Source organism: Vidua macroura, chromosome 6, assembly GCF_024509145.1.
Source record: "Vidua macroura isolate BioBank_ID:100142 chromosome 6, ASM2450914v1, whole genome shotgun sequence".
In the NCBI taxonomy this organism is placed as follows: Eukaryota; Metazoa; Chordata; class Aves; order Passeriformes; family Viduidae; genus Vidua; species Vidua macroura.
The window spans coordinates 60,083,496-60,109,387 of NC_071576.1; the positions used below are offsets into that span (position 1 = coordinate 60,083,496).

The 25,892-nt window shown below is 40.5% G+C and overlaps 1 protein-coding gene across 3 annotated transcripts in view; it reads right to left on the bottom strand.

Moving 5' to 3' along the window:
• Nucleotides 1–497: 497 nt before the first annotated feature.
• SYT9 (synaptotagmin 9) overlaps nucleotides 498–25,892 on the bottom strand; it is a 67,921-nt gene continuing 42,526 nt past the window's right edge. The window contains exons 4-8 of one of the 3 annotated variants that reach the window (XM_053980933.1): nucleotides 8,916–9,036; nucleotides 7,699–7,870; nucleotides 6,985–7,114; nucleotides 6,249–6,405; nucleotides 5,156–5,245 (exon numbers count right to left, since the gene is read on the bottom strand). In XM_053980933.1, the coding sequence (XP_053836908.1) occupies nucleotides 6,298–6,405; nucleotides 6,985–7,114; nucleotides 7,699–7,870; nucleotides 8,916–9,036 (531 nt within the window). In that variant the 3' untranslated portion in view covers nucleotides 5,156–5,245; nucleotides 6,249–6,297. Of the gene's footprint in view, nucleotides 5,246–6,248; nucleotides 6,406–6,984; nucleotides 7,115–7,698; nucleotides 7,871–8,915; nucleotides 9,037–25,892 lie in introns of those variants that run through there. The other 2 variants (XM_053980934.1, XM_053980935.1) reach the window with 2 other exon arrangements.

Consider the following 25,892-nt stretch of genomic DNA (forward strand, 5'->3'; position numbering starts at 1 on the left):
GTGGTCATACAAGATATATTTTTGCTCTTTTCCATTTGTTTCTGGGCTCTGCCAGGGAACCTCTCAGAAATTCCTGGAGTTACATGTCAGGTGTTGACAGGAGGACTGCTAATTTTGCCAGCACGCCATGCTAAATACTAATTTTGGTAATTTAACACAATGTCACTTGATAGAAGCACTTCTGTAGCTTCTTGATTTTCTTCTTAATAGGAAACATAGATGAGATTCACCACTGACATGTCAAATAATCTTTCTGCCATGATGACTGTAGACATGGGATGAAATACGAGGAGGTTTCAGTATCCAAACTCCTAAATTATGTGTGAGTGCTGTAAAGTTAGAAGCCTTTTCTCTCTGGCCTCGTGTACTTTATCAAAACACACTATCTGTGGAGAAAAACCAAGCAAAAATATTTCCAAAGTGTTTACTGGCTTTCTGAATAATGAATTGAACTTTAATATTTATTAAATACAAAATAGTAATAAATTACAATTGCACAATTTCTTACAGTTTTTATTAAGATCAAAACTTATTTGTTCAGACTAGATTTATATAAATAAATCACAGTACATTTTTACTTGTGTTCAGAAGATTGTAATACATATTACAAAATTAAGAATTTTTTTGTCCCTCAAACCATCACTGCGAAAAGAATCATGCATTATTTCTACTAAACAAACAAAATGCCCACCTAATTGAGAGAGCCTCGATACAGCTATGGCCCTACTCTCCAAAATTAGACATGAAACATAGAGATACCAGGACTATTTATTGAACAAGAAATAATAAAGTATAGTACAATGTCGATGTGTTACCAAAACCAAAAGTATACCAAAACAACACAGCTCTCTTCACGCACCTTTGCGATGGGTATCGAGGATGGCAGCTGGCCAGCATGCAACCGAGTAAAACATCTCAGTTTTACAACGTCTATGTTTGAGCAGAAAGGAGGAGGAACTAAAGAGCCCGGACAAAACAAAGGAACAAATGAAGAGCCCAGATGTCTGCAAGTCCTCCCGTCACCTCCCCCGCCGTGCCGCGCGCGCCGCCTTCGCGCCGCGGGTGACGCCTTTCCCGGGCAGCCCTTTGTGCACCTCCAAGGAGATGGACGCGCTCCCAGAGAACTGCAGGGCCCTGGAGAACTTCCAGCTGTGGTTCCTTGCCCAACCCACTGTATTAGAAAGGAACTGTAAGCGCAGCTCTTGGAACTAGCCAGCCTTGGGCGCCGCGGTGCCGCTGGAATACAACTGGCACCTGGCACAGCTGACACCTTGCTGCTGTCACCAAGTCTGTCCTGCTGCCCTTTTCTGCAGCACAGGGGGCTTCTATTAAATTCTACAGTGTTGTGGATTACTTTCTCTACATGATTTTTTTTTTTTCCCTACTAGATAAGAAATCCATTGCTTTCTCTCTTGATACTGAGATGCAATCGTTTGGCAATGCACTGTTCTAAGGGGAAAAAAAGCATTTCATCAATGACGCTTCAGATGGAGTCACCTGATCCACTTTTTTCACTTCCCTCTGTTCAAACAAAATATATTAACAGCAAAGTCATTTCAGATGGATTTCTAGCTGGGTCAAACAGATTGTTCAACTGAATTTCCTGGTCTCCTTTTATTGTTTGTTACTTTTAAATCAAAAGAGTTTTCAGTTATTTTTTATTTCCGTTGCAGACACGTCCCCTCAGTGCTTGAGTGCTGCTAGGTGATAAGCATGTAAATCAATACATCTCTTGTGTCTCTGGCTTTGGGTGCTCACGTTAATATAGCTACATACACACGCTTGGTGTTTAAAACACATGAATGGAACCAAACCAAACCAAACCAAACCAAAGAATAAAAAACAACTAAAAGCCCCCTCAACAACCATCCCCTCAAGCCAAGAAGGGTGGACTAAAATAACCTCTTTTTTTGGTTTTTTTTTCCATTATTTTGCATTGCCCTTTGCTGTTGTTTCATTTTGTATTGATCCAGGAGTTCCCAGACCAGCAGTTAAATTGTACCTCTATGTAACAAATGTCTCACACGTGCTGCTTTTGTGTTTTATGGATCTGCTGGCATGGAAAACTGAGCCATGAAATGGCTGGTAAGAACAGTTTTAACAATGGGTCGTTTATGCTACGTATTGGTTTTCTGTTCTGGTAGTCCCCGCTTCCCCAGATTGAGATGAATTTCTGCTTTTCCACTGCCAGGGCTATTTGCAGGGAAAAGTGAAACAAAAAAAAACAGCAATGCTTTTAATGTCTTGTGAATCCAGTGGAAGCAGATAAAGAAATATTTGAGCACTCAGCTGCAGAGGAGTTGCACTTTTGAGTGTTTTGTCATGGGAATATCAGGCCACTGTCCATGGTACTCGCCTCACAGTCAGGAACTCAGAAGGTTTTCCCATTGCCACTCACTGCTTTTTCACAGAACAGCACCTGACACGGAGGCTTGTTAGGGAAAACTAAAAGTAAGAATTTAACAGCACATTGTTAAAGAGCAAAATGGGATTAAAATCTTGCTGAGATGCATTTCTAAGTTATTTTCTTTTCTATTTTAGAGTTACGATACTTGTCATACAATGAAATAATGCATTCACAGCAAATAAGAAAATAAATGAGGGTTTCAGCTTTGAAAACATTCTTCAGTCTACTCCTAAGTCACCACTGAGAATTATAGTTCAGAAAGTAAAGACTGAGCTGCATTGGGACCATACTTTTCCCTGGGTTTCCAGCTGAGTTTGTAGCAGAATTATCTATCCTCTGTTCCTTCCAGCAGGCTGTGGTATTATTGTAACACAGTCCAAAGACAGCAGCAGTCTACTGACCAACCAGAACCAGAGCAGAAAAATATTTAGGGTCTAGGGAATATCACTGGTTGAGTGGAGTATAAAGATGAAGAGAGAAGTATCCAAATATAGAAAATATCTATCACTCCATAGATGCACCACTATGATAAGGCAAGTATTTGTAAAAAGCACATAGTAATGCCACAGCCTGAGTAATAGTTTGCAAGTCATGAGCAAAAATTAGGAGAATTCAATAAATTTAGGGGTTTTTCCTCATCTCTAAGCCTTTGAAGTCTGCTGGATTCCACTTTAAATGCTCACTGTCACAGAGATTTCTTTCCCTGTTTTAGTAGAGCTCTGTTCAAAATAATTCTTTTGATGCCAGACCCTTGAGCATTAAATAAACTGAGCATGGTAATAAAACAGAAGAACTGCAACCCACTGGCAATTATACCACTTTTCAGCTGATGTCCCTTTGAGCTGCTGGGCACAAATCCTAGAAAGGCTCCTGCACTTTTCCATGGACACAAGTTGAGCCTGCTGTGTAGGTGTTTTCCCCTTCCCAGCAGTTTCTGTTGCTAATATTGCAGTGGGAAGCGTGCCTGCACTGCATTCCAGATAGAGATGAAATGTAGAGTGATTTGTCCAGGAAATCAGAGAACTCCTCTCCAAGGAAGAGCCCTTCCTCCTTTGCTCAGGCCCATCTCCCCCTGGTGACTCCTGGGTAAAGAGCACAGGATTCTGCCCGAGGGGAGGCTGATGCATGAGCAGATATGCACATTATCATGGAGCACCTCCTGATAGAAAGCTGAAGGTGCAGTGAAACAGTTTTGCCATGGCAATATTATTTTTATTCTTTTGGAAATGCCCAGTGGTTGCCCTCCTGAAATTGTGCTTGGGCAGGTTTGGAAGTGCTGTTCAGTTTGCCAGGTATGCCCTTGCCTGTGGCAGCTGTATTCTCCACGGCATGGCAAGAGATTTTTGAAAACAGGTGTGCTTACAGGAATTCTCATTTATACCTGCAGCATACATTGACAGCAGATCCAAGATCTCCTGCAAGTTCCAAGATATTCTTTACCCACAAGTAATTCTGATTTTGTGGAAGATCCTCATTGATAGGTTACAAAAGTAATTTTTCAGCCTTGAGACCAAAATGTTAGATATTTCTTCAAATCTGTGCATGCATATTTGCGTCAGCAGAGTTGCAGATCCAAAATGCTTGGATCTGCACATACAGGATGTGAAGCAATGTGTGTGCACATAAACTTATCTGAGCCCTGTGTAAAGACCAGGGCTCCCTCTCTGTAAGTACACAGCAGACATCTGTATTGTATAAAAATCCATACTTTGCATTTGCATCTTTTAAACAAAAAATTCCCATGTAAAGACACAAGTCAAGTTCTCTGTAGAAGACACTGGAGGATGAGAGAACTCCATGCATGGCTAAATAAGTGGCGAAAAATTTATCCCAGGGTCTCCTGCTTTGGGGCACAAATTTCATTACGTGACAAAATGCAGCGCTTTGATTAATTTTCTTTTAATGGACATAATTTGTCAGAATTTACAATATACCATCATGTAAAACAGCCCTGCTAACTCTACCACAAATAATAAAGGAAGTCTTCACAGGCATTATATATTTGGAACAGCATTTTCAGACGACATGGGGGGTGTGTGTGTTTGTTTGTATGATCCAGCATTGCCACCTGGGACACGCTTCCAACAGTCTGCAGCGTCGTGGACACGACTCAGAAACGCTGACTGGAAAATCATCCACAAAGGTCGAGGACTAACAACCTCCATGTTATACAGATGGTTATCTCCTTTCTCAAATAACATGCTGTCATTACAAATACCATATGCATCTTGTTCTCACCCAGCAGAACTTTTTTTACAGTTTTTCAGATTTGGAGGATTTCTGCAAGGAACCACATTAATTTGTTTTCATGTCAGGTGAAAGGAGGCACCAGCTGAGACTGAGGACACAACTTGTCATCAAAAAATAAGTATCTGATGGCAATCATTCTTGAAAAAAAAATACTTAGAAAGCTAATCATTCACAATACTGCACCTTTTTTGCAAATACAAGGACAATATTTGTTGCTGCTTCCCACATTTGTTGGTTTACATTGCTATCATTTTGCTTGTAAACCTGGGTTATTCTACTGAACAGAAATGATGACTTGAATTTGGGTAATGCTTACGACCATACAAATAATCTATCAGTAGCAGTAGTGTCAGCTGGAGAATTAATGCTACAAGTGGATAACATCACGCTATTTGAAACCAATAGCTCTTCACACAGTTGAAGACTGAGGGTCCTATTCAGCAAATATTCAGGGTCCTATGGCTGTGGCCACAGAGGTTCCAGAAGCTCTCGCTGAGTCTAATCCTGATTCAGGAACCAAAATGATATGCTGTGTATATATTTCTCTGCACAGCCTGGATGCGCTGGACACCCTCCCCCACTTGATTCCTGGGAAGGAAAAAAATATGTCTCTGTTTAGCTTTCAGTGACATGAAAAGCAATCCACAGTAATGAAATCTAAAGAAGTTAGCCAGGCATGTATGAAAAGAACAGGATGCCTGTGAAAAGGGAAGAGCTGTCAAAACCTAATTGTGGGCTCTGGCTGCAATGAAATTTATCAAAGAGGGAAGACAGGTTGGATATAAGGATGTAGACAACTTCTGCTAAGAGACACTTGTTGTGCTCTGGGCAATAGTAACCCTTACACCACACCTTGTGTGCTGTGTCAGGATATTCCTGTCAACATTTGGCTGCAGCAGAGAGCTCCCAAATGCCCAGGTCAGCATTTCAAGTGTGGCACTTCAGCCAGCATCTGCCCTGTCACTGGGGGCACAAACACCTGGGCAGAGCTGCCCCACTGCTGGCAGCACCTGTGCTGAGAAGGCATCGAGCCTTCCTCCTGCCACACCGCCTGTGGGCACTGCCTGCTCAGACTGTGCTGCTGTGGCACCAGGAAACACAATTCCTTATGGACACAGGACAAGACTGTGGGATTCTTCCCAGCTTGCAGCATCTTCAAAATGCCTGACAATCTTTTCTGGAACTGCCTATGGCCAGTGCTCACAACCAAGCAGGGAAATCTTCAGTGGCACTGAAGTGGTAACACAGCTGCACTCTGGTGCAGAAAGTAAACTCAGAGGGGCTGTGAACTGCCTGCCTCCAAGTGTTAGTGCCCACAGCATCATTCCTGGCTCCATATGGGTACTGTGCTCTGTGCTCCTGTCTTTCAACATTGAGGATAACTCTGGGGCTGCTCATATACAAGATGCTTCCATTTGACTGGGAGTACTGCCCGACTCAGCCAGTGAGAGCAACAATGGGAGCAAGTCATGGTAACTTTAGGAAGCAATTTAGTTTGATCTTTGATGAATTTCTGTGTCTCATGAATCAGGATTAGTGTTCCCTGTATTGGGGAGAGGATTAGACAGAGGGATTAAAAGGACATCTTTACCCCACTGGACTCTGTGGAATAGCCCCTGAGGATATGGCTAAGAAAGAGTTCAACAGGAATGCCAAATTTCTGCTGAATAGGTTAAAAGGGTGAGGAAGCCTCTTCGGCAGCCATCCAAGCGCAGAAGACCTGCATAACATTCCTGCTGAATAGGGCCCTAAAGACAAAAAACAAAACAAAACAAAACAAAAAAAAAAAACATAGGAACCTTGAAAAGCTTTTCTGATTGTATTGCTTCTTATGAGCGCCTCAGATCTCCAAAGACACTTAAACATATTTTTGTCAGTGCAGTTAGGCATCCTTTGAGATGTGCTAGTGCCATGGATGATATATTGTTACAAGAAAAGAAGTCAAATTAGGCTGTTGCATATAAAAAAAAAACAGGTCTTGATTGTTCTGTAAACAAGGTCCATTTCTTTACATCAATTAACAGTGAAAGTTACCCAAGATCTTATTTAAAAAGCAAAACTAAACCCTCAATCAAGTGTATAACGTTTGGTGTTTTCATGTCTGTATATTATAGACAACAATTACCTTCTGTCTCCCTAAAACTGAAAGGAGCAGACTTAACTTGTGTGCCACATTTCAGCTTTAAAGTGTTTCCAAACCCCTTTCCAGGATTTACCTCATGCACACGGATCTTGGGTTTGATCATAAAATTTCGTCCAACTTCTAACGCCATGTGGGAGAATATTCCAGATTATTGCAAGGGGGAAGCAGTAAAGGAATGCCTTACCTCCACAAGAGGATGCCAGTGAGCGATGGGCTTCCGAGGGTACGAGAGCATTTCGTTCCAGTGGTCGCGACCTAGACTCTCTGCATCGTTGCCTACTTGACAAACTCCAATGACCTCATTGTGACCTACACTGTGAAAATGGTCCATAATATTTTTTTCTTAAAATTTTACCTTTGGAACCACACCAGCTGCATATTTCATCAGAAACGTTAATGGTGGATTTTTAGGATTAATTCTTGCCTGGAGAACATAACGCGCTCGGAAATACTTTGTACCGCTTGCTCTTTGTGTTTCCCAGTGCTCAGAACAATTTGATATATCCCCCCCTTGTAGCACACAAAAGGTTCTTCCCCTGTGTTCTGCAATTAGCTGCAAAGGCAAACAGGCTCTAAGACACAACTTTATAAATGGAGCGTGTGTATGTAAAGGCTTAGCATAAATGTACAAACTGAACATCAGCGCTTAAATGCCCAGTTACCCCATTCTGCTAAACACACCTGCAGCTTACTGATGTCAGTTATAGATCCAAATCTACATTTTAAAATTTAGTAAGGAAGTTCTGCCCGGCAAGACAAAAAATGTGGAGACTTCTACCAAGCTCAACCTGACATTAATTCCCCGCCTATAGGGAAAAAAGTAGTAACTTTCTTTCTGGGTGCAAATCTAGCGTGCAAGACTTCATCAGCCAATATTTGACAGCTACAGGCATCTCACCGGTCATAATCCATAACAGCTATCGACAAGTTAATTTGGTCAATGTTTTCTGGAGGGACGTCAAAGACTATGGCTTCATTGTAAACAGGATTTAGAGTGTTCCTCTTGGTGGAAGTTTTCCTTTTCTTTAGCCGCCTTCCTTCACACATTAAAGAAACCTTCACGTAGGGATCTGTGTGGGTCATAAGAACAATGTTGATTTTTGACAAATGCAAATGGAAAGTGAAGGGAGACTTCCTGTGTGCCCATTCCTGCTTGCAGGATTAAATCTCCCGGACCTGACTGGAATTTGAGCTTCTCTGTCACCATGGAATGCACGGGAGGCAGAGCAGCTTTGAAAGCTTTACCTGGTTCACTGCTTATAATGAACTTTTTAGGTTCAAGAAACTCCTGGTTGTGTACCAGCTTCTCAAAGGGTATTAAAATATCCACTGAAGCGTGTTATACATGACTATTTTATACATCAGCCTGTGTATCAGCCTATTTATAGCAGCCTAATTACTTGTTAGATTTGTAGGACAGACAGAAGATGACAATGTTTTTCACAAAGGGATTTACTGATGTATGGTTAAATACAATTCATAGTGCAACAATTAGTGGCTTATATTTCTCAAGAGAATGATAATTATTTTTAAACTCCTGAATGTAGCAAAAAGAGAAAGTTATTTCTTTGTAGCTCCTTTCTGAGAGCTCTACAGCTTTCTGCTAGTATTTAAAAGACATCTATGAAGTCTTATTTATGTTTCTGATTTTTATTGTGGGCTTTTGAAAGGGTTGCTGAAAGGATTCTGGGATGATCACTGCTTTCTCCATATGCCAGTAACAGCAGAACTGGCTCAGTGGCTCTTGGGGACTGTCAGAGAGGGCCAGTCTGCCTCTGTGTCATAGCTGTAACAGTCTGCTGCACAAACAAATTCCCAGTGCTGGGAATGCATTTTGGCCAGCTTGTTTTACTCTGAATTACAGTATAATAATAATAATTACAGAAGTAATAATCTTGCACTCTTTTTGACAGAGCAACTTATTTTAAACTGTTCCTTGGATCTAAGCTAACTAAAATGTGTTATTTATTTCTCATCAACTCCTGCACTCAAGTAGAGCTCACAGTATAAAATCCCCCCTCTCAAAAATCATTCCGGGATTTGACAGTGTTGAATTCTGTGTCTTGGGAGGAAAATGGGACAGAAATCCACACTGAGCATTAAATTAATTCCTACCTGATGCTCCTGTGATATCCATTGCCTTTAGATTTCTTGCCTTTATTATTGTAATAGTTAGTCTACCAGCTGTTGGAAGGTAGCAGAGCGAAAACATAAGGTCACCAAGATCCACATTATCCTGTTCAGAGAAAAAAAATATCATGTGAAGCAATAATAACAATTTTTCTACTCCTAGCAGGATTTCAAGATGAAAATATACCTTTGGGGATCTACAGTTATGCAGTAAAAGCTGAATTCTCATTCTGAACCATATCTGAAAAAAACAGCTATCCATGTGCATACAAAATTCAAGTCACTCTGTTGCTAGACCACCGAAGTTCTCCAGGATAAATGAGGATTTCGTTTCTAGCACTCAGTCCTTGGAGATGACACACATTCAAATGATGAGGTGCCTTGTGAGGAACTGGAAAATCTTTGTTCTGTTTTTATGTTTTTTAGTGATTTGTCTTTTTCACTGACAAGCAGCCACAAAAGTCTGTGCCTTTCTTTCCAGTCTGCAGGAGAAAACCCACAGAGACAGTCACGGGAAAAAAAACCCCATGGTTTGGGCAGGACAAAGCTTTTTCCAACTCTTAAGTTTGTATGAACTCTGGTGTGACAGGTCAAAATTATCTATGGCAATGGGACAGTCTCCACCAGAGGAAGAGTAAGGGTAATTATTAATTTTTGATCATAATAATTACAATAATAATAACAACAACTTCCTGTGCCTCACACAGACAAGCTCCCTTAAGTAGATTTATCCATCTGTTTTACTGACAATTTGCAACCCTTTCCTGTGTTGATGGCATCAGAGTTCCAGAAAAGTAATAGAAAATTTGCAAACTCTGTTCGCAGTTACAAAGCATCACTATTTTTTAAAGAGGGAAATCCAGATCTTTCATTAAAAAAATAGCAAAGGAAGGATTGCATTAAATTATTTCTTTGATTTGATTTGCATTTTATTTTTGGACTGAGCAGTGAATTCACACTTTCACAGACCTGCTTCCTGTAACTTAATATTTCATTCCTGACTGGAAAAAAAAAAAAAAATTACCTGATTCTTGAAATTAGCAGTTTCAAGGCCATTTTCCAGGTTTTCTAGGGAAGGGAAATACAGCTGCTGTGGAGTATGTTTATCTTGCTTACTTAGCTTTGTGCAATAGCTTCTCATCTTACCCGAGCTGGTTCCTTCTCTGTCAGTCACCAAAAGCTGAAAGGTGGTGGATGATGGAGAAGGAGAGGGAAAATACCTGGAAAGAGCCCCTAGCACAGGTTTGTCTCTGATGCCCAGAGCCTGTGCAGTCACTTTGTGTCCCTCCATGAGCTAGCAGGGGACATGAGCAGGACAGAAAGCATTGCTGGCACAGAGCTGTAGAAAAGTGTTGTGTCAGAAGGGAATTATGGAGGTCACTTGGTCCAACCCCTTGCTCAGGAGAGACAACTTTGCTTTAGCTCACAGATCAGTCAAAGAAAAAACCCAACAGGTACAGTCATTCAAAAGCAGGTCCTTTCATTGTGCTGTTATTTAAGAGATGCAGTCAAAGAAGGAAAAGGCTGATATTATGGGCCATTTGTCAGGAATAACCAGCTTTTAACCCTATCACCTTTTCCATTCTGAAGATCAGTGTTTCAGGGTGGCTGAAAAGCTAATAAAGGCTGGGACAATATCGAGGTGGTTGCTATGACTCAGACTGCTTAGTGCCTCTTGATAGCTCCCACTTGGAAGCAAACCTGCTGCAACAAATTGTGTTCCTGACTCACTTGGTGGGAGGATCAAAGTGCTGCTTGGGATGCTGCGAGAAGTCCTACAGGTTAAAGAGGTGTCAGCACATCCAGGAGAAACTTCTCTTGGCTAACACCTGCCCTTAACGTTACAGGAAAATAACTGACCTCTGAGATTTTCCCAGTGGTCAGCTGGAGCTCGATGCCTATGACCAGGAAAACAGGGAGCAAAGTTTTCACTTGTCCTTCCCACTGTGAGAGCAACTTCCAACATGTAAATGTACTTCCCCAGCTCTGAGGTGCTGAGATTCATAGCTGTGAAGTTCTCTCTTGTGCTGCAGCTCTGAGGGGGCCAAAATTCCATAAGCCATTTAAGGATATTATTGACTGAAGCCATCTTTTGGGAATTTGTCACTCTTGCAAATATTGATAGGTTGTTTTTCCTGAATTGGTCACTACTCTTTAGAAGACAGTGTTGTTGAATCAGTCAGATTTTCCCTGACCACAGAGAAGCCCATCAGGCATCTGCTGTTTTAATTGTGTATTTTGGCATACGTCAGTATTGTCAGCTGTGGCATATTTATATGCATAAATATGGACAGTTATTGATTGGGGATTTTACATTTTTTTTTTTGTAATTTATTTTGTAGCACTTTGCAGTTCATCTTTATCGGATAGGGGTAGGTTTGACTTCAAATGTTTCAGAATGTACTGACACAGTATTTTGGATTTTATGTAATCATGGAGGTACTTCAATAAACAACAACTGACCTATGCACCACTGAAATATATAGATATATTTATATCTGTATTGTAGAATGTCCTTCTTACATACTTTGTACTACACTGTTAGACACTCAGTACATTAGTACTTGATGCAGATATTTCCAACTCTTTTGTCTCTCTGAATACAAAATTCAGAGCCATACTCCATATTAAATACTCCATATTCAACTCCAGTGCTCCACGTGCTGACTAGGAATTCATTCTGGGAGTACTGTAAATTTACTGCCACTACCAAATACAGAAGCTTCCACTCCAGACTTGATCATCCTGAATGAACATTTAAAAAATGTTATCCAATTTTTATCAAGAAGGTTATAGGTAAATGAATTATTATACAATTGTTTTAGGAATTGAATTCAAGATGCCAAGAAAAATCAGAGAATCATAGAATGTCCTGATTTGGAAGGGATCCACAAGGATCAGGGAGTCCAACTCCCACCCCTGCACAGAACAGTCTGAAGAGTCACACCCTGCATATATAACTGCACAAATGACTGCATAAAGGAACTGCTTAGGAAAAGAATGGATCACATGTGTTGAATGCAGTATTAAGAATCAGGCCATAATATACTTACCCACAAGCTTTGCCTTACAACTGAATAATTGTCACCTGCACTGTGATGGGTTTTTTTTTAGCAAATACTGTGATATATATAATATACATACGTGTGATATATATATAATATATAATGATACTTTATCAATGCTTCTTGAAAAACTGCACTAGGCATTATATGGGGAAAAAAACCAGAGTTATACTGGAAACAGAGCCTGTGATTTCTTTAGTCTTTTCCAGCTGTAAAAGTTGTAGGTGTTGTAGCAATAGGTCACAGATGATTGTGAGATTGTTCACAAGCCAATGCCTGAGAATGTGACTGAAGGGCAGCTTGCAGGCAGCAGCAGGGAAGAGACAACTTTTGCCATGCAAATCCTTCTCCCTGTCTGAAAAAGAGGCCCTATCTTCTCACACTTTCATTTTAAATTGTAGGGAATTAATGACTACTCCATCATCCTGGCTACTTGCAAAGGTGTTCTAAAGTTTGGAAAGGATTTTTATAACAGAGAGAGCTTTTCCACTTGACCTGGCTATTCCTCCCTGTCTTACCCCTATTTTCTCTAAGCAAAGGGCAACACTGAAAATTGTTGCAAACAATGGGTCCTCAAGGTTCAGTTACAAAGGTTTAATGAGGGAATGTTCCTCAGAAAGTCCCACAAACTTTGGTGGTGAAACAGCAGCCAAAGGCCTAAAAACTGACTCCTGACTCGAGCCAACAGAAGCCATGAGAAAGCTGACAGCTCTTCATTAGCATGATCTCTGGCTGATTGACATATTATTTGTTCTTTGGCTTCTTTATTTACTATCTGTTTTTCTAACACATCTTGCAATGGCTCTGTGAACTGCAAACATGGCTTTGCACACCCTGCTTTATGCCTGTGTAGCTTTCACAGAATCACAGAATCAAAGAATAATGAGGTTGGAAGAGACCTCTAAGATCATCAAGTCCAACCTATGCCCTAACACCTCAACTAGACTATAGCACCAAGTGCCATGTCCAATCTTTTTTTAAACACATCCAGAGATGGTGATTCTACCACCTCCCTGGGAAGACAATTCCAGTGCTTTATTATTCTTTCAGTGAAAAATTTTTTCCTAATATCCAACCTGTACCTTCCCTGACGTAGCTTGAGGCTGTGTCCCCTTGTTCTGTCAGTGCTGCCCGGTGGAAGAGACCGACCCCACCTGTCCACAGCCTCCCTTCAGGAAGTAGTAGAGAGCAATGAGGTCACCTCTGAGCCTCCTCTTCTCCAGGCTAAACAACCCCAGCTCCTTCAAATGTTCCTCACAGGATTTGTGTTCCAAGCCCCTCACCAGCCTCGTTGCCCAAGCATCTCAACATCCTTCCTAAACTGAGGGGCCCAGAACTGGACACAGCACTCAAGATGTGCCCTCACCAGTGCCGAGTACAGGGGAAGAATGACCTCCCTACTCCTGCTGGTCACACAATTCCTAATGCAGGCCAGGATGCCATTGGCCTTCTTGGCCACCAAGGTACATTGCTGGCTCATATCCAACCAGCTGTTGACCAGCACCCCCAGGTCCCTTTCCGCCTGAACACTGTCCAGCCACGCTGTCCCCAGCCTGTAACGCTGTAGGGGATTTTTGTGGCCAAAATGTAGAACTTGACACTTAGACTTATTGAACTTCATGCTGTTGGATTCTGCCCATCCATCCAACTGATCTAAGTCTCTCTGCAGAGCCCTCCTCCCTTCCAATAGATCAACACAAGCTCCCAGCTTAGTGTCGTCTGCAAATTTACTAATGAAGGACTCAATGCCCTCATCCATGTCATCTATAAAAATATTAAATAGAACTGGTCCCAGTACAGACCCCTGAGGGACACCACTGGTGACTGGTCACCAGCTGGATGCTGCACCATTCACCATCACTCTCTGGGCCCAGCCATCCAGCCAGTTCCTAACCCAGCGAAGAGTGCTCCTGTCCAAGCCGTGGGCTGCCAGCTTATCTAGGAGTGTTCTATGTGAGACAGTATCAAAGGCCTTGCTGAAGTCTAAATAGACAACATCCACAGCCTTTCCTGCATCTACCAGACGAGTTACCTGGTCATAGAAGGAGACCAGGTTGGTCAGACATGACCTACCCTTTGTAAACCCATGCTGACTGGGTCTGATACCCTGGCCATCCTGTAAGTGCTGTGTGATAGCACTCAGTATGAACTGCTCCATTATCTTACCTGGTACTGAGGTCAGGCTAACTGGCCTGTAATTACCAGGATCAATGGTATGGTGTGGACACGTTAGTGACTTTTACTATTGCTTGCAGTCCCAGACCTTTGGCCTGCTGCTTCACTACCCCAGCCCCCCAGAATCTGCACGTGTGTGTTCATCTCTCTGGGGGTGGACTGGTGCTGTCACAGGCATGGCCCTCACATCCAGCAAACACAGGTCTTTTCTACAAATGCAGCTTGCTAAGAGAACCAAAGCCAATGTATCAGAGCGCAGAGAGGATTAGTGCACATCTTCACACGTTTAGAATCACTGAGCTACACAGCTTAAGCCACGGATTGTCACTAAAGGTGTGCTGTATTAGCAAGAAATCACTTCGAGGAACAGAATTAACAAGCACAGAGGGCAGGATCTTCTGCAAGGATTAGTTCCTGTTTGAATTGGGTGCTAAGGCTTTACTGTGTACGCTCCACAAAACGTGGCACTACAGGCATTATACTGCCAGAGGCATTTTGGAATTCCTGCTTAGGAGAAGATTTCATAAATAATGTAGGCTATCAAGTCATGCATGTTGTACTTTCCAAATTTGTGCCTAACCTCATTCAGTGTGGTAGTAATACCATACTGGGCATGTTGCAGTGCGACTGTGACAGCCTTAATATAACCAGACCTAATAGCTGGTCAGTTTTATTAGTAACTCAAGAGAAAATAATCAGAAGATAATTAAATTGAAATTCTAATTTACTTACATGTACATGCCCTATACTATTTTTCTTTTGGTCCCATTCAGCAGGTAGCATCACTGAATAAATATCCTCTAACAAACATACTGTTCTCCCGTTGTTCTCAAAACCTGCCCAGGTTCAGAGGTAGAAACACAGCCTTTATTTTTAATCTGTAACCTGCCTGTTCCTGTATTCCAAAAAAAGTGAAACAAGACTGGGATCAGCTTTGCTTGGGCCCCAGGCTCGGGCTGAGGGCTGAGTGCCTTGATGTCGTGAGCTGTGCCTCTGATAATCCCACCTGGATTTGTCTCTGAGCCCTTGCTGTGTTCGTGCAGTTCTTTATTCAACGGAGCAAGAGCATGAAGCTTCTTCCTTGAAAATGGCTCAGTGTTACCTGGGAGAGTTCAAACCAGAGGTGTAAATCACAAGGTCTGCCTGAAAACTGCAAAAAGGGTGAATCTCATAATCCATGAAACCTCAAGGTAAATAAGATTGATGTTAGGAGCATGGAGACATGCCCCCCCTCTCATATTATGCTTCCTCCTTGCTCTGCTCCTGGTGAAAATATTTGATACATTATAAAAATCATATTTTTTAAACTATTTTCAGTGGCTTCTACTGGAAGGGCTATTGTTCCTGCTTTTCCCAGAAAACATTTTGGGTTTTCCCCCCTGTAAAACTAGCCCAGAATAAATATACCTCTGAAAAATGCTGAATTCTAATAGTAACATTAGTAGGCTTTTAGTCTATAATCACACATTGCTTATAGTTTTAAAAAACATTATTCAATTTTTCTTGAGATTAGCCTGCAGGATAAATCATTCCCCAGTACTGTGTCAGCAGCCCCATGCTGTTGCTTAGTGAGTATAACTCAGCATATTAAACAGGGAGATGTGCAACCTCAAAGAGGATGGTGACTAAGGGCCCCGAAATGGCCTCACCTTTGATGCCTTTGAGGCTGCATTAAGCAGCTCAGGCTGGATCAAACCTTCCCAGTGAAACCTCCAAGTCACCTGGTTGTTAGGGACATTCTGACAAAATGGGGATGACATTTGGGATCAGAGCTCTCCTCTTCCTTCTCACAAATACATTAGAGTGCAGAAAATGGGTATGTAAAGCAGGCAGCAGGGGATGGAAGAAAACAAGACAATTTATATAATTTTGCTCCTGCCTCGGATCTGGAAGGAGATTTGCTGTCCCCGAGTTAGGCATTCATAAGGTTTGTGCTCATTTCTTTGGCAACTTGAGTTTTGTATTTCTGGAGCAGAGAAGCTGTGATGGGCCTGCACCACGCAGTGCCTGTGCCACTCTAATTAAAGCATATGTCTCAATTATACCAGGTTCCTCCCTTCTCCAGCTATAAAAAGACAGACACTACTTTTTCACTTTCCTGCTATGTTGCAAAACTAATTATGGGTTGTGAGGTGCCCACATGTATTTTTATGCATCTCACCAACATAACATTAACTGGAGCACTTAGCAGGCACTGATGCCCTTGCTTATTTCCTATTAAGTCAGTAACTCTTGAGAGAGGTTTTCGAGGCAGAAGTGGTTTTAGAGATTTGCTGAATTCCTGCTGCTGTGTCAGAGCTGTACAGCTCAGGCCATGGTAGCTCTGCATGCTGCCTCCTGTAGCAGTTGGACATGTCTCTGCAAAGGACACAGGGAAACAGGAACACAGCAGAGGTGTCGTGGAGTGAGAAGGCATCATTTGAATCTCACAGAAAGGACAGAGTGCCACTATTTTATTTAAATCTCTCTTTCTTCTCCCCTCCAAGCTGAGGAGCATTAGTTGCATTTTAAACAACAAGAAAGCATTCCTAGTTCATTCCAAATCTTTCCTGGAATTAAGGGAATGTATGCTGCTAGGGTGCAAGTTTCACTGTACATCATTCTAATATTTGCTAATGAAGGGATTTGAATTTTGCAAGGATTTATTTCAGAGGAGGCTCATTCAGCTAAGACAAGGATGAGTTAAGTACATGAGGTATATGTGTTAAGCCCAAATGACTTGCACATGCTTTAAGCAGTGTTATCTGCTTTTTTGAATATACATTTATTAAATTGCTTATCTGTGTTGAGAAGCTTGGAATAAGATTTGAGTGATAAGATACTAATTCTGCTGAGGAACATGTCCAGGACACAAATACTATACAAATCCCATAGACTGTAATCTGTTTGGGAATGATAGTAAAGCTAAAGTATCTAATATGAAGAATTTGTGAAGTTAGCTCTACATTTTTTATAATTTCATCATAGAGTCATTTTGAGTTATATCTATGAGAAATATATACTGATAAAAACTCTTTTGAAATGTTGGATTTTAATTGAATTTGCATGTGACTAGAAGAGTGCCAGTTGCTTCTCATTACACATTTTGAGATGAATAGAAAAGATATGACTGGAAAATTCTATTTTCATGACATCTTAAATCAAAGAAATGAACTCTAGTAAGGGAGATATTTATTAATGCCTGAATCAATCCATATCTACAGATACGTGATTAGGTAAAGTAAGTGGAAAATGGGAATGGCCAATCTTTTAGAATTATTCTTTCAATACATCAATGTCAGGCTATATTTCATGTTTTAAGTTAATTTTCAAGGGGTGCCATTTTCTCACTGTGATTTCATTTTTTAAATTTCATTTCATTGTCTCTATTTCTTTTCTTTATGCTTTTCTTAAAAATGAAAGCAAATACGCAAAGAAGCCTTTTGAGCTTGGTCTGTCTGATTTCACTTACTGGGAAAGACCATGAACAAACAATTCAGAAGCTTGTTTTCACTGCAGTGAAGGAATACAAGAAAGCTGAAGTGTTTGCATGTAATTCACTCTGGATTTTGCAGTTTCCTGAGCATTTTGGCAACTTCTCTATAAAGACATTGTCAAAAACAAAGCCAATACCATATCCTCTGTCTTCAGAGTGTGAAGATCTTTAACATGGATTTTTAGAGTTTGTGTTTTGGGTTTTTTTGGGGTTTTATTCCTCTCCTGATTCCATTATCCTTGTGTCATGACTACTTTTCTTTAATCCAGGCCACATAAGAAGGATTCTCCAGCCACAACTTTGTGCTGTGCCAGTCATTCATGATGTCTCAGAAATGAGGGGCCAAAGTAGGAGCCTTTCACTTCATGAAAGCTCCAGAACAAATCCAGTCAGTGTCCTTGAGGAGAACATACTCATAAACTTTCTCCTGCCACAATGTCCTCAGCAGAATCAAGGACAGAGGCCTTTTCTGGTAGGCAATCAATGTTCTTATCTCTCTCTAAAGACCCAACAACTCCACTGTCATCATTTATATAAATAAGGTGGCAGTGATTATTGAAACTTTCCAAATGGTGAGCTGCATACGATCCTTGGGATGCATTTACAGGATCATTCTGTATTAAGATCCTTTTAAAAAAAGCCTCTATTCAGTACAGATGAACTTTATCCCATACCTGTTCTTAAGCATATGTTGAAATCCTGGCTTTGAATCCTTTATGCAGATTTTCAGTTCACTACAACCACAGTGGTTTGCTGAATCTGGGCCTAACAGTGAATCTAATGAATTGTCCCGTAGCTATTGAGATAGAAATAATGTCTTAATTTGTTCCAAACTAAATTGATGAACTGCAGAGATAATCTGAATTGAGCTAATAAAAATTAGCAGAGACACGACAGCAAAAGCTGGAGCACTTGTCCTGTTTATGTGTGTGTGCCTATGTCAGAAATTGATTTCATGGGAAAAACAGAAATGAGGCCTTCTGAAAGTGAAACTTCTGTAGAGAAGTTAATAGAAGTAGTTTTTAACTCCCTCATCAGTTATTAAGGAAACAAGTACAGAATTGGCTCTGAAGGCTTGCTAGATGGCATTGCTGGCCAGAGAGAGAAGTTAATTGAAGCTTAAGTTCCTCCTTGCAAATTAAATGATTCCTCTGAAAGTTATGTCAGTTTCTTGAATTGTTAGTGCCTTTTATTTATTTTTTAATTATTCTATGGCTTGTCACTTTCTAGAAAATGGAAAATTCAGTATAGACTTAATAATACAAAAAATTCTGCCCTGGCCCTTGTTTTCCAGGCTGCCTTGGATAATTTTGGTTGGTGCTGGGAGGCAGGGGGGTGCATGTGTGTTTGTGGGTGGGTGGGTGTAGGAAAAAGTAGAGGAAATAACTGCACCTTCACGATGGAATGCATAAAAATGTCATAACCTGCGAGCTGTGAGTTCACAGGCACGGTGCTGTGGAGAAATTGCCTTCTCCTTTTCTGCCACCTCCAGGTATCCCACCTCATCAGTGCTCACACCTTTGGAATGACACTTCCAGAGCCTCGTGAGGGTGGGTTTGGTTTCCCACTGCTGAAGCTTTAAGGGGGAGCACTCTGGCACAGAGCTGAGTCAGACCTTTCCCTCTGCAGGGAAGGCAGTGGTTGCTTCAGAAATGTTGACAAGTTTGGGAATAGCAATGAAATGCAAATTGCCCTAGACAGGAATATGTGTTTGGAGGGCATGTGCTTTCTTGAAAGGAAATGAGGAGGGAGCTTCCACTGGGAAAAAAATAAAGAGTTTTGATGTCAGGTGAAGGTAGTAGAAATGGAAGGACAGGTAGGTCAGGCAGACAGGCAATGTTTCACAGAGGGCAGTGTCACAAGCCAGTTGAACGGTGCAATCTGGAGAATTAAGACAGTGACTGGATTTGTTCTGAAGCATTCATTGCCTAAATTAAGGACAAAAAGTTTTTATGAATGTCCATCAGCACCTGTCATATGAAACCCAGTAATTTTTCCACAGACTGTTACCTATTTGGATTAGCCCACTGTTTTTTTGTGAAAGAGTGAGACTGAAAAGACCAAAGTGAAGCAGAGGTTAATGGCATTGTAGTATGCACTGCCTTAAATCAGTTTAACCTGGGGGGGCCAACCTTGCAGATTAAAAAGAAAACTTTTAGTGAACATCACAGAGATGGAAAGAGATGAGAAAGTAAACCCCCATGGTTTCAAGGCTAAAGGCTGGTTCCTTGTATGAAGGAGAGGCTAAATTATGTGTTAAGTGTTCAGTATCTCTAGGCAAACATCAGCTTAAAGAAAATGAAGCAGCAAATCCATTCTAATGCATAAAATTATTTCTACCACGAATTATTTGCCAGTTACCCTTTGCTTCCATTCTGACATAAGTTGAAAGATATGTTCAATTATCTCCATATACCACTAATAATGAAAATTTCAAATACATCCAAGAAAAATTGCAAGGGAGGAAGCTGGTTTTAAAAGGAAGTTAACTAATCAAAATATTTTAATCCAAAATGTCTTGCCTGTTAATTTTTTTCCCCCTAGTGTGTTAAAATGAAAATGTCAATTTAAACTAGATCTGTATGCAAATGAATGGACTGGCCTTTCACTCTACTTTGAGTTACAATGGCTGCATGTGAACTTACAGCTCCACTAAAATATGAATTTCATTCTCAGTGCAGGTATTTTGTGTTGTGCAAAGCAGCTGACTGTTACATCATGCATTCTGAGCACATCACTCTCAGAAGGAGAGAAAATAAGTATCTGGGTAATGCTGCAAAAAGATGGAGAAAGTCACAGTATCGGGGGAAAAAAATTTCTTTTCAGTCTGCAGGAGCAGCTATAATGTGTTGTGGATGTACACATGTTCATTGCACTCACATTTGGTGTTCTGTACTGACTTTGCTCCTCAGGCTTAGCACAGGGCATTCACAAAACGGGTAATAAGGAAAAGCCATTTTCACAAATCTGGATCTACTATCAGTCTAATTTTTCCCTACAATTTTGCAGAAATCGATACAAAAAAAGAGAGTAGTCCAAATAGCATCATGCTTGAAAAATAGAAAGTTAATGTCAAACTCTATGCTGCTGTAGCCTGCCATTCTAGAAATTTTCTCTGAGATATGTTTATTTTTTTTTATTTAATCAGATGTTTCTTGATAAGACCTTTCCATCTGCAGTGGAATTCCACTCCAGGTGGGATTTCAGGGGGGAAGATATGGTGGCCAGTGTAAAGAATGCAGAAGCTGGAGAAGCACATGTGCCTTGTTCCCTGCAAACAGGCAGCAAAGCAGCACTTTGCCCCTAAATCCTGACCCCTTGGATATACTGTGCTCCCTTCACAGACCACGAAAATAGCTTTAGTGCCATTAATCCAAACCTTGTCTGATCATTAAAAAATTCTGCTGAGTGGAGCAGGAAGTGGTGGAGTCACCCAACCCTGGAAGGACTTAGAAGACATGGAGGTGTGGCACTGAGACAGGGTTTAGTGGTGGCCTTGGCAGTGCTGGGTTAATGGTTGGACTACTTGATCTGCAGGGTCTTTTCCAACCTAAACAATTCTGTGATGTCAGGATATCAAATCCACATTCAATGAAATCCCTGGTGTGCCTTTTCTCTGACTCTCTCTGATCCTTTTTGGCTCCTCATCCCACTAAAAAAGTAATACAAGAGTTATTACCTAAGTTGGACTTTTCAAAAGCAATACTTTCTGTGAGCATCTCTTTTTAAGTTCAGTGTCAATTCAGCAGGTGGGGAAAGCAGCATTGGCTCATGAATCTATTTCTTCTACTTTTTTTTTTTTTTTTTCTATGAGTTACAAAGGGATTTTCTTCATTGCTATTAAAAGGTCTTGTTTTGTTCATTTATTTTTTTCTTTTCCTAGGCATCCTTGTGATTCTAAAGCAAATAATCAAGTGTCTTTCTGCTGAAATTTCTAAATTTCTCCATGTGTTTTGTTTCTCTGGAGACAATTCTGTCATGTTGTGCCATGCACGCCCTCAGGTCAGGCAACAGTGAGCTTCTTCACCTGAAGAAGTATTTTTTTGCTGCCAAAAAGCAACTTCATTTCTAGAGTTCCCTGATGCTGAAATTCTGTTACCTTTGACTTGGTTGCTATTAAATTATATTAAATTTAAATTTATATTAAATTAAATTATGCCACTAAATACAAAAAAAAAAAAAATAATACACTTTGTGATCTGTCACCTGTGTCACAGTAACCTAAATAACAGTAACAGCTGTATAACACTAACAGTGCCAGACTCCAGTGCACCATCCACAGAAAGTTTCCTCCACCAGAGAAAAGGTGAAAAGGGATCATTATGACTCAAAACCAACTCTGAGAGCATTCCATGTAACCTTCCATTGGAACAAAAGCACAACTAAATTTCACAACATGCATTGTACTAATGACACTCCTTTATAAAATTGCCCACTTTTAAAGACAGAGAAAACAATTTCCACAGAAGTTTCACTTCTTTTTACGGGTAATATAGAAAAGAAAATATCTGCAAATTTCCAAGTGAAGCAGCCAAGGTAAAGAGAATAATTCACTGCTGGCTTTATTCTACTTATGGATGGGGTGCAAAGGTGTGCAGTTGTAGTGCTTTGAGTGTCCTTGCACAGCCATTCTATTTTAACTGCAACTTAAATGGAAGGATAGAATCAAGGACTTTAATCCTATAAAACCCAGTTATTAAATATGTCAATATGGATGGAACTCCTACATCTTCAATACTGCAAAATTATCTCATTTTGTAACTTAGAATCTCTCAGGTTTCCAAATACAAAAGGAATTAAAGCAGTAGAGGGAGGAAGAAAGAGGATGACAATAAAATTAATGATAACCAGACAGCATCATTCCAGAAGTGTGGACAAGAGGACAGTTTTCATCCTTGGGTTCTCAAACCATGCTAAAAAGAAAATTACACATTTGAATCAGGAGAGATGTTGGGGTTTTGGTGATGTTTTTTTGTGGCATGGGGGGAAAACATGAGAGAGAAGGCTCTTCTGTTTCCTCCTAGAGGTGCTATTGAGGATTTCCTAACAATTTCTGCAAAACCTGCTGACTGCATGTCATGCTGAGATGCTGTTTGTATCTAACTCTGCCAGGGCAAACCTCCCTACCTCACCTCCCAAACCAATGCCATGGAATCCATACTGATCCACCTCTCTCAGGCACTACCAGGAGCATTTCACTGTGTCTTGGTCTCTTCATTGCTGGTGCTGCCCAGAAGTTCATGCAAATCCAGCTGCCTGCTTTTCTTCAGAGACAGTTCTGGACTATTGTCATTAGGACACAAATTGACACACATTGCCATATGTGGATCTGGCCATGGAGAATTTGTGCTATTGCTGTGTATCCTCCACCTACCTTACAAATAAACAGAATATTTTAATCATTAAGCTGCTAAGCAGTTCACCAACCCAGCACTGCATCTACTTAGAAAAAAAAGGAGCTTTACAGCAAAACAGAAGACTGTGAGGAAGCTGAAGGAAGGCGAAGAGAGAAGACAGGAATCCATTTTAGAAAATGCAGACTCTGAAATCGAGTGTATCATCCATCCAGGTGTCTAGAGCATGAGCAGGAGAAGATGTGATTGTGCAGAGTGTGATAACAGTTCTTTTTCTGTAACACTTGTTCTCTATCAGATGTGTTCCTGCCTCCCTATTATATTTAGACTGCACTGGAGGCAATTTTAGGGCCACTTCAGTGAGCATGTGTTTTTTCTCCCAAAGAATGCACAGAGGGTAGTGTAAGATGTGAGATAAAGAGAGCACTAAATATAGAAGTGCTTTAGTGCTTTAAGTCCATAAAGATGAGTCAAACAGAACTCTCTCCTCCTAGCAGATTTTTCTGCTAACTTGTTTTACCTTACACATGCTACATGTGAAACACACCTAGAGAGGAAAATGACTGTTTTCTGCAGCTTGCTCTGCTCTTCCTCATGGAATTGAGATGAATGTGGTGAGCTGCCCTGACTTAGAGCTGGTTATGACTATATTCAGAATAAATGGTATGATTCAGTACATATTCACTTATGGGTAAGGAAAAAAAAAGTACTACTGTTAGGCAGCTTGTGACTTAAAATCTCATGGTCACTTAAATGCCTTCTCAAGTTTTCAGTTTAGTCGAATCAGTTTGATCAGTTTTGTAATTTAAATAATTTGATGGTTTTAGATGAGAGTTGTGACCTGGCTTGTCCTAAATTATGAATATACTTTAGAACTCTGTTAATCTGATTTTGGGGACTTGATCTGATACCTTGAAAGGGCCAAACTCCAGTTTTTTGGAAGTATGATTTTGAAAGAATTTAGCGTACTTACCTCTGACCATCCTGACTCAAAACTGTCAGAAAAAAAGGATGTGTGTGCTGATTTAGCACTGAAAGGTTTCTCAAAATAAGTAACTTTTGACATGATGATGGGGATGAAGACAATGAGCATCTAATGCTATAGATACATTTGTTTTTAAAAATATCTGTATTGTAATGAACAAAGTATTACTGTTATAGATGGGATAAGAAGCTTTTTATATGTCCTTTTATGATAAAGGCTTGCTGTCAAATGAAGTGTTTTCCATGGCTTTCCCAAGAATGCTGGTGCTCTAAACATTAAGTGAAGGATTTGGAAAAGGAGCTGGAAAATGAGAAACAAAGCTGAGTTACCAAAAGGCATGGGTCAGGGTGCTCACAGCAGAAACCTTGGGGGAAAATAATCCATCTTCATTCCGTCAGGATGGCTGCAGCCAGTCAGAAACTGAAGAAGCAGATGTTGAATGCAGGTAATTCCTGATGGAGAGAACCCTATCTGCTTTCTTCAAACCCAAAGTTGATAGCTCACTCACACTTTAATAATCAGATTTTGGGGGAGGAGGACTACCTTCAAATCTTTGTTGTGTAAGTCATTGTCAGGTGTTTCTTTTGTAGAGAGGAATAAAAGGGTGGTTATTTGCTTATTCTTCTGTTCTATTGCATTTCCTGATGTATAGCTCAGGCTACTTGTTTACATGATTTCACTTCTCTTTTGGTACTGATACTTTACAAGATACATTTCTCTTTTGGTACTAATACTTTACAAGACACATTTGTCTTTTGGTACTAATACTTTACAAGACACTATTTCCACAAGAGGACGTGGATGAAATCTAGCTTCAGTGGGAATTCTTTCCCTGACTTTACAGTAGAGTCAGGATCTAATCCTGAGCACTACTCATTTCTACCTGCATAAAGTGTGGTGGTCCCAAGAGAGTGAAGTTTATAGTTAAATTAGCATTTACTGTAAGATTCTGTGCTCAGTGAAGTACGGATATTGAAAGGTTTTCATTATTTTTAAGTGATTCCTTTCTTCCTGATGATCATAAATATCTCTCTAGGGTGCTTGGAACTAAAGTCATCTGGTTTTTTTTCTATAATTCTTGTACACACTTTTGTTTCACTTTACTGCATACATATTTATTTTATTGTTGGGGTTGTTCAGAAGAGTTATCATAATGCAGATCAGATGGTTGATTAAATCACAGCTGGCTTTTAAAAATACTTATAAAACCCCAGCATGCTTTTAAAGAGAAAACACAATGAATTCCGAAAACAGATGTACAAAATACAGTATGGAGAATTGTTCTTTTGTTCTTTGGAGTTAACCTTCAAAGTGTTTCTCCTATTCACTGCTCCTTTCCAAATAATTTTACTGCAGGAAACAGGAGAGATGTTAGGTAGCGGGGCAATGACTTTGGACACACATTCTGAGGATGACAGTAATTGGTTGCCTGGCAAGAAAGGTGACGTTTCCTGATGTTGTGATAAACTGCTATTTTCTTAGATGCCAGGTTTTCCCCAAATATCTGAGTGGGGGATTTTTTCCCCCAATAGTTCATATAATCCACTGTGAAAACCTCCAGCTGTCAGTTGTTTTCTGCTTCCCTGCCCATCACAAGCAAGGTCCCACCACTAGTCAGGAATCCTCTTCCAGATGGTGCACGTAGCTTTAATTTGAAGTTTGCCTGGTGAAGGGAGTAGTGAATGATTGAGCACTCAACTAAGGTAAGAGGTATTTTGTGACTTCTGTTTTCTTGAGTAAATAGAGCAAGGTGTTTAATCAAGCAATGAAGGGCCAGGAGAATGTAGCTACACAAGTCCCAAATGTCATGATAGCACAGACATTGCTAAAGCATTCCCATCATTTGAGCCTGTCACTTCTCCACAGTACGTGGTGTGAAATGCTCACTCTAAATCTCTGTTAGGGAGC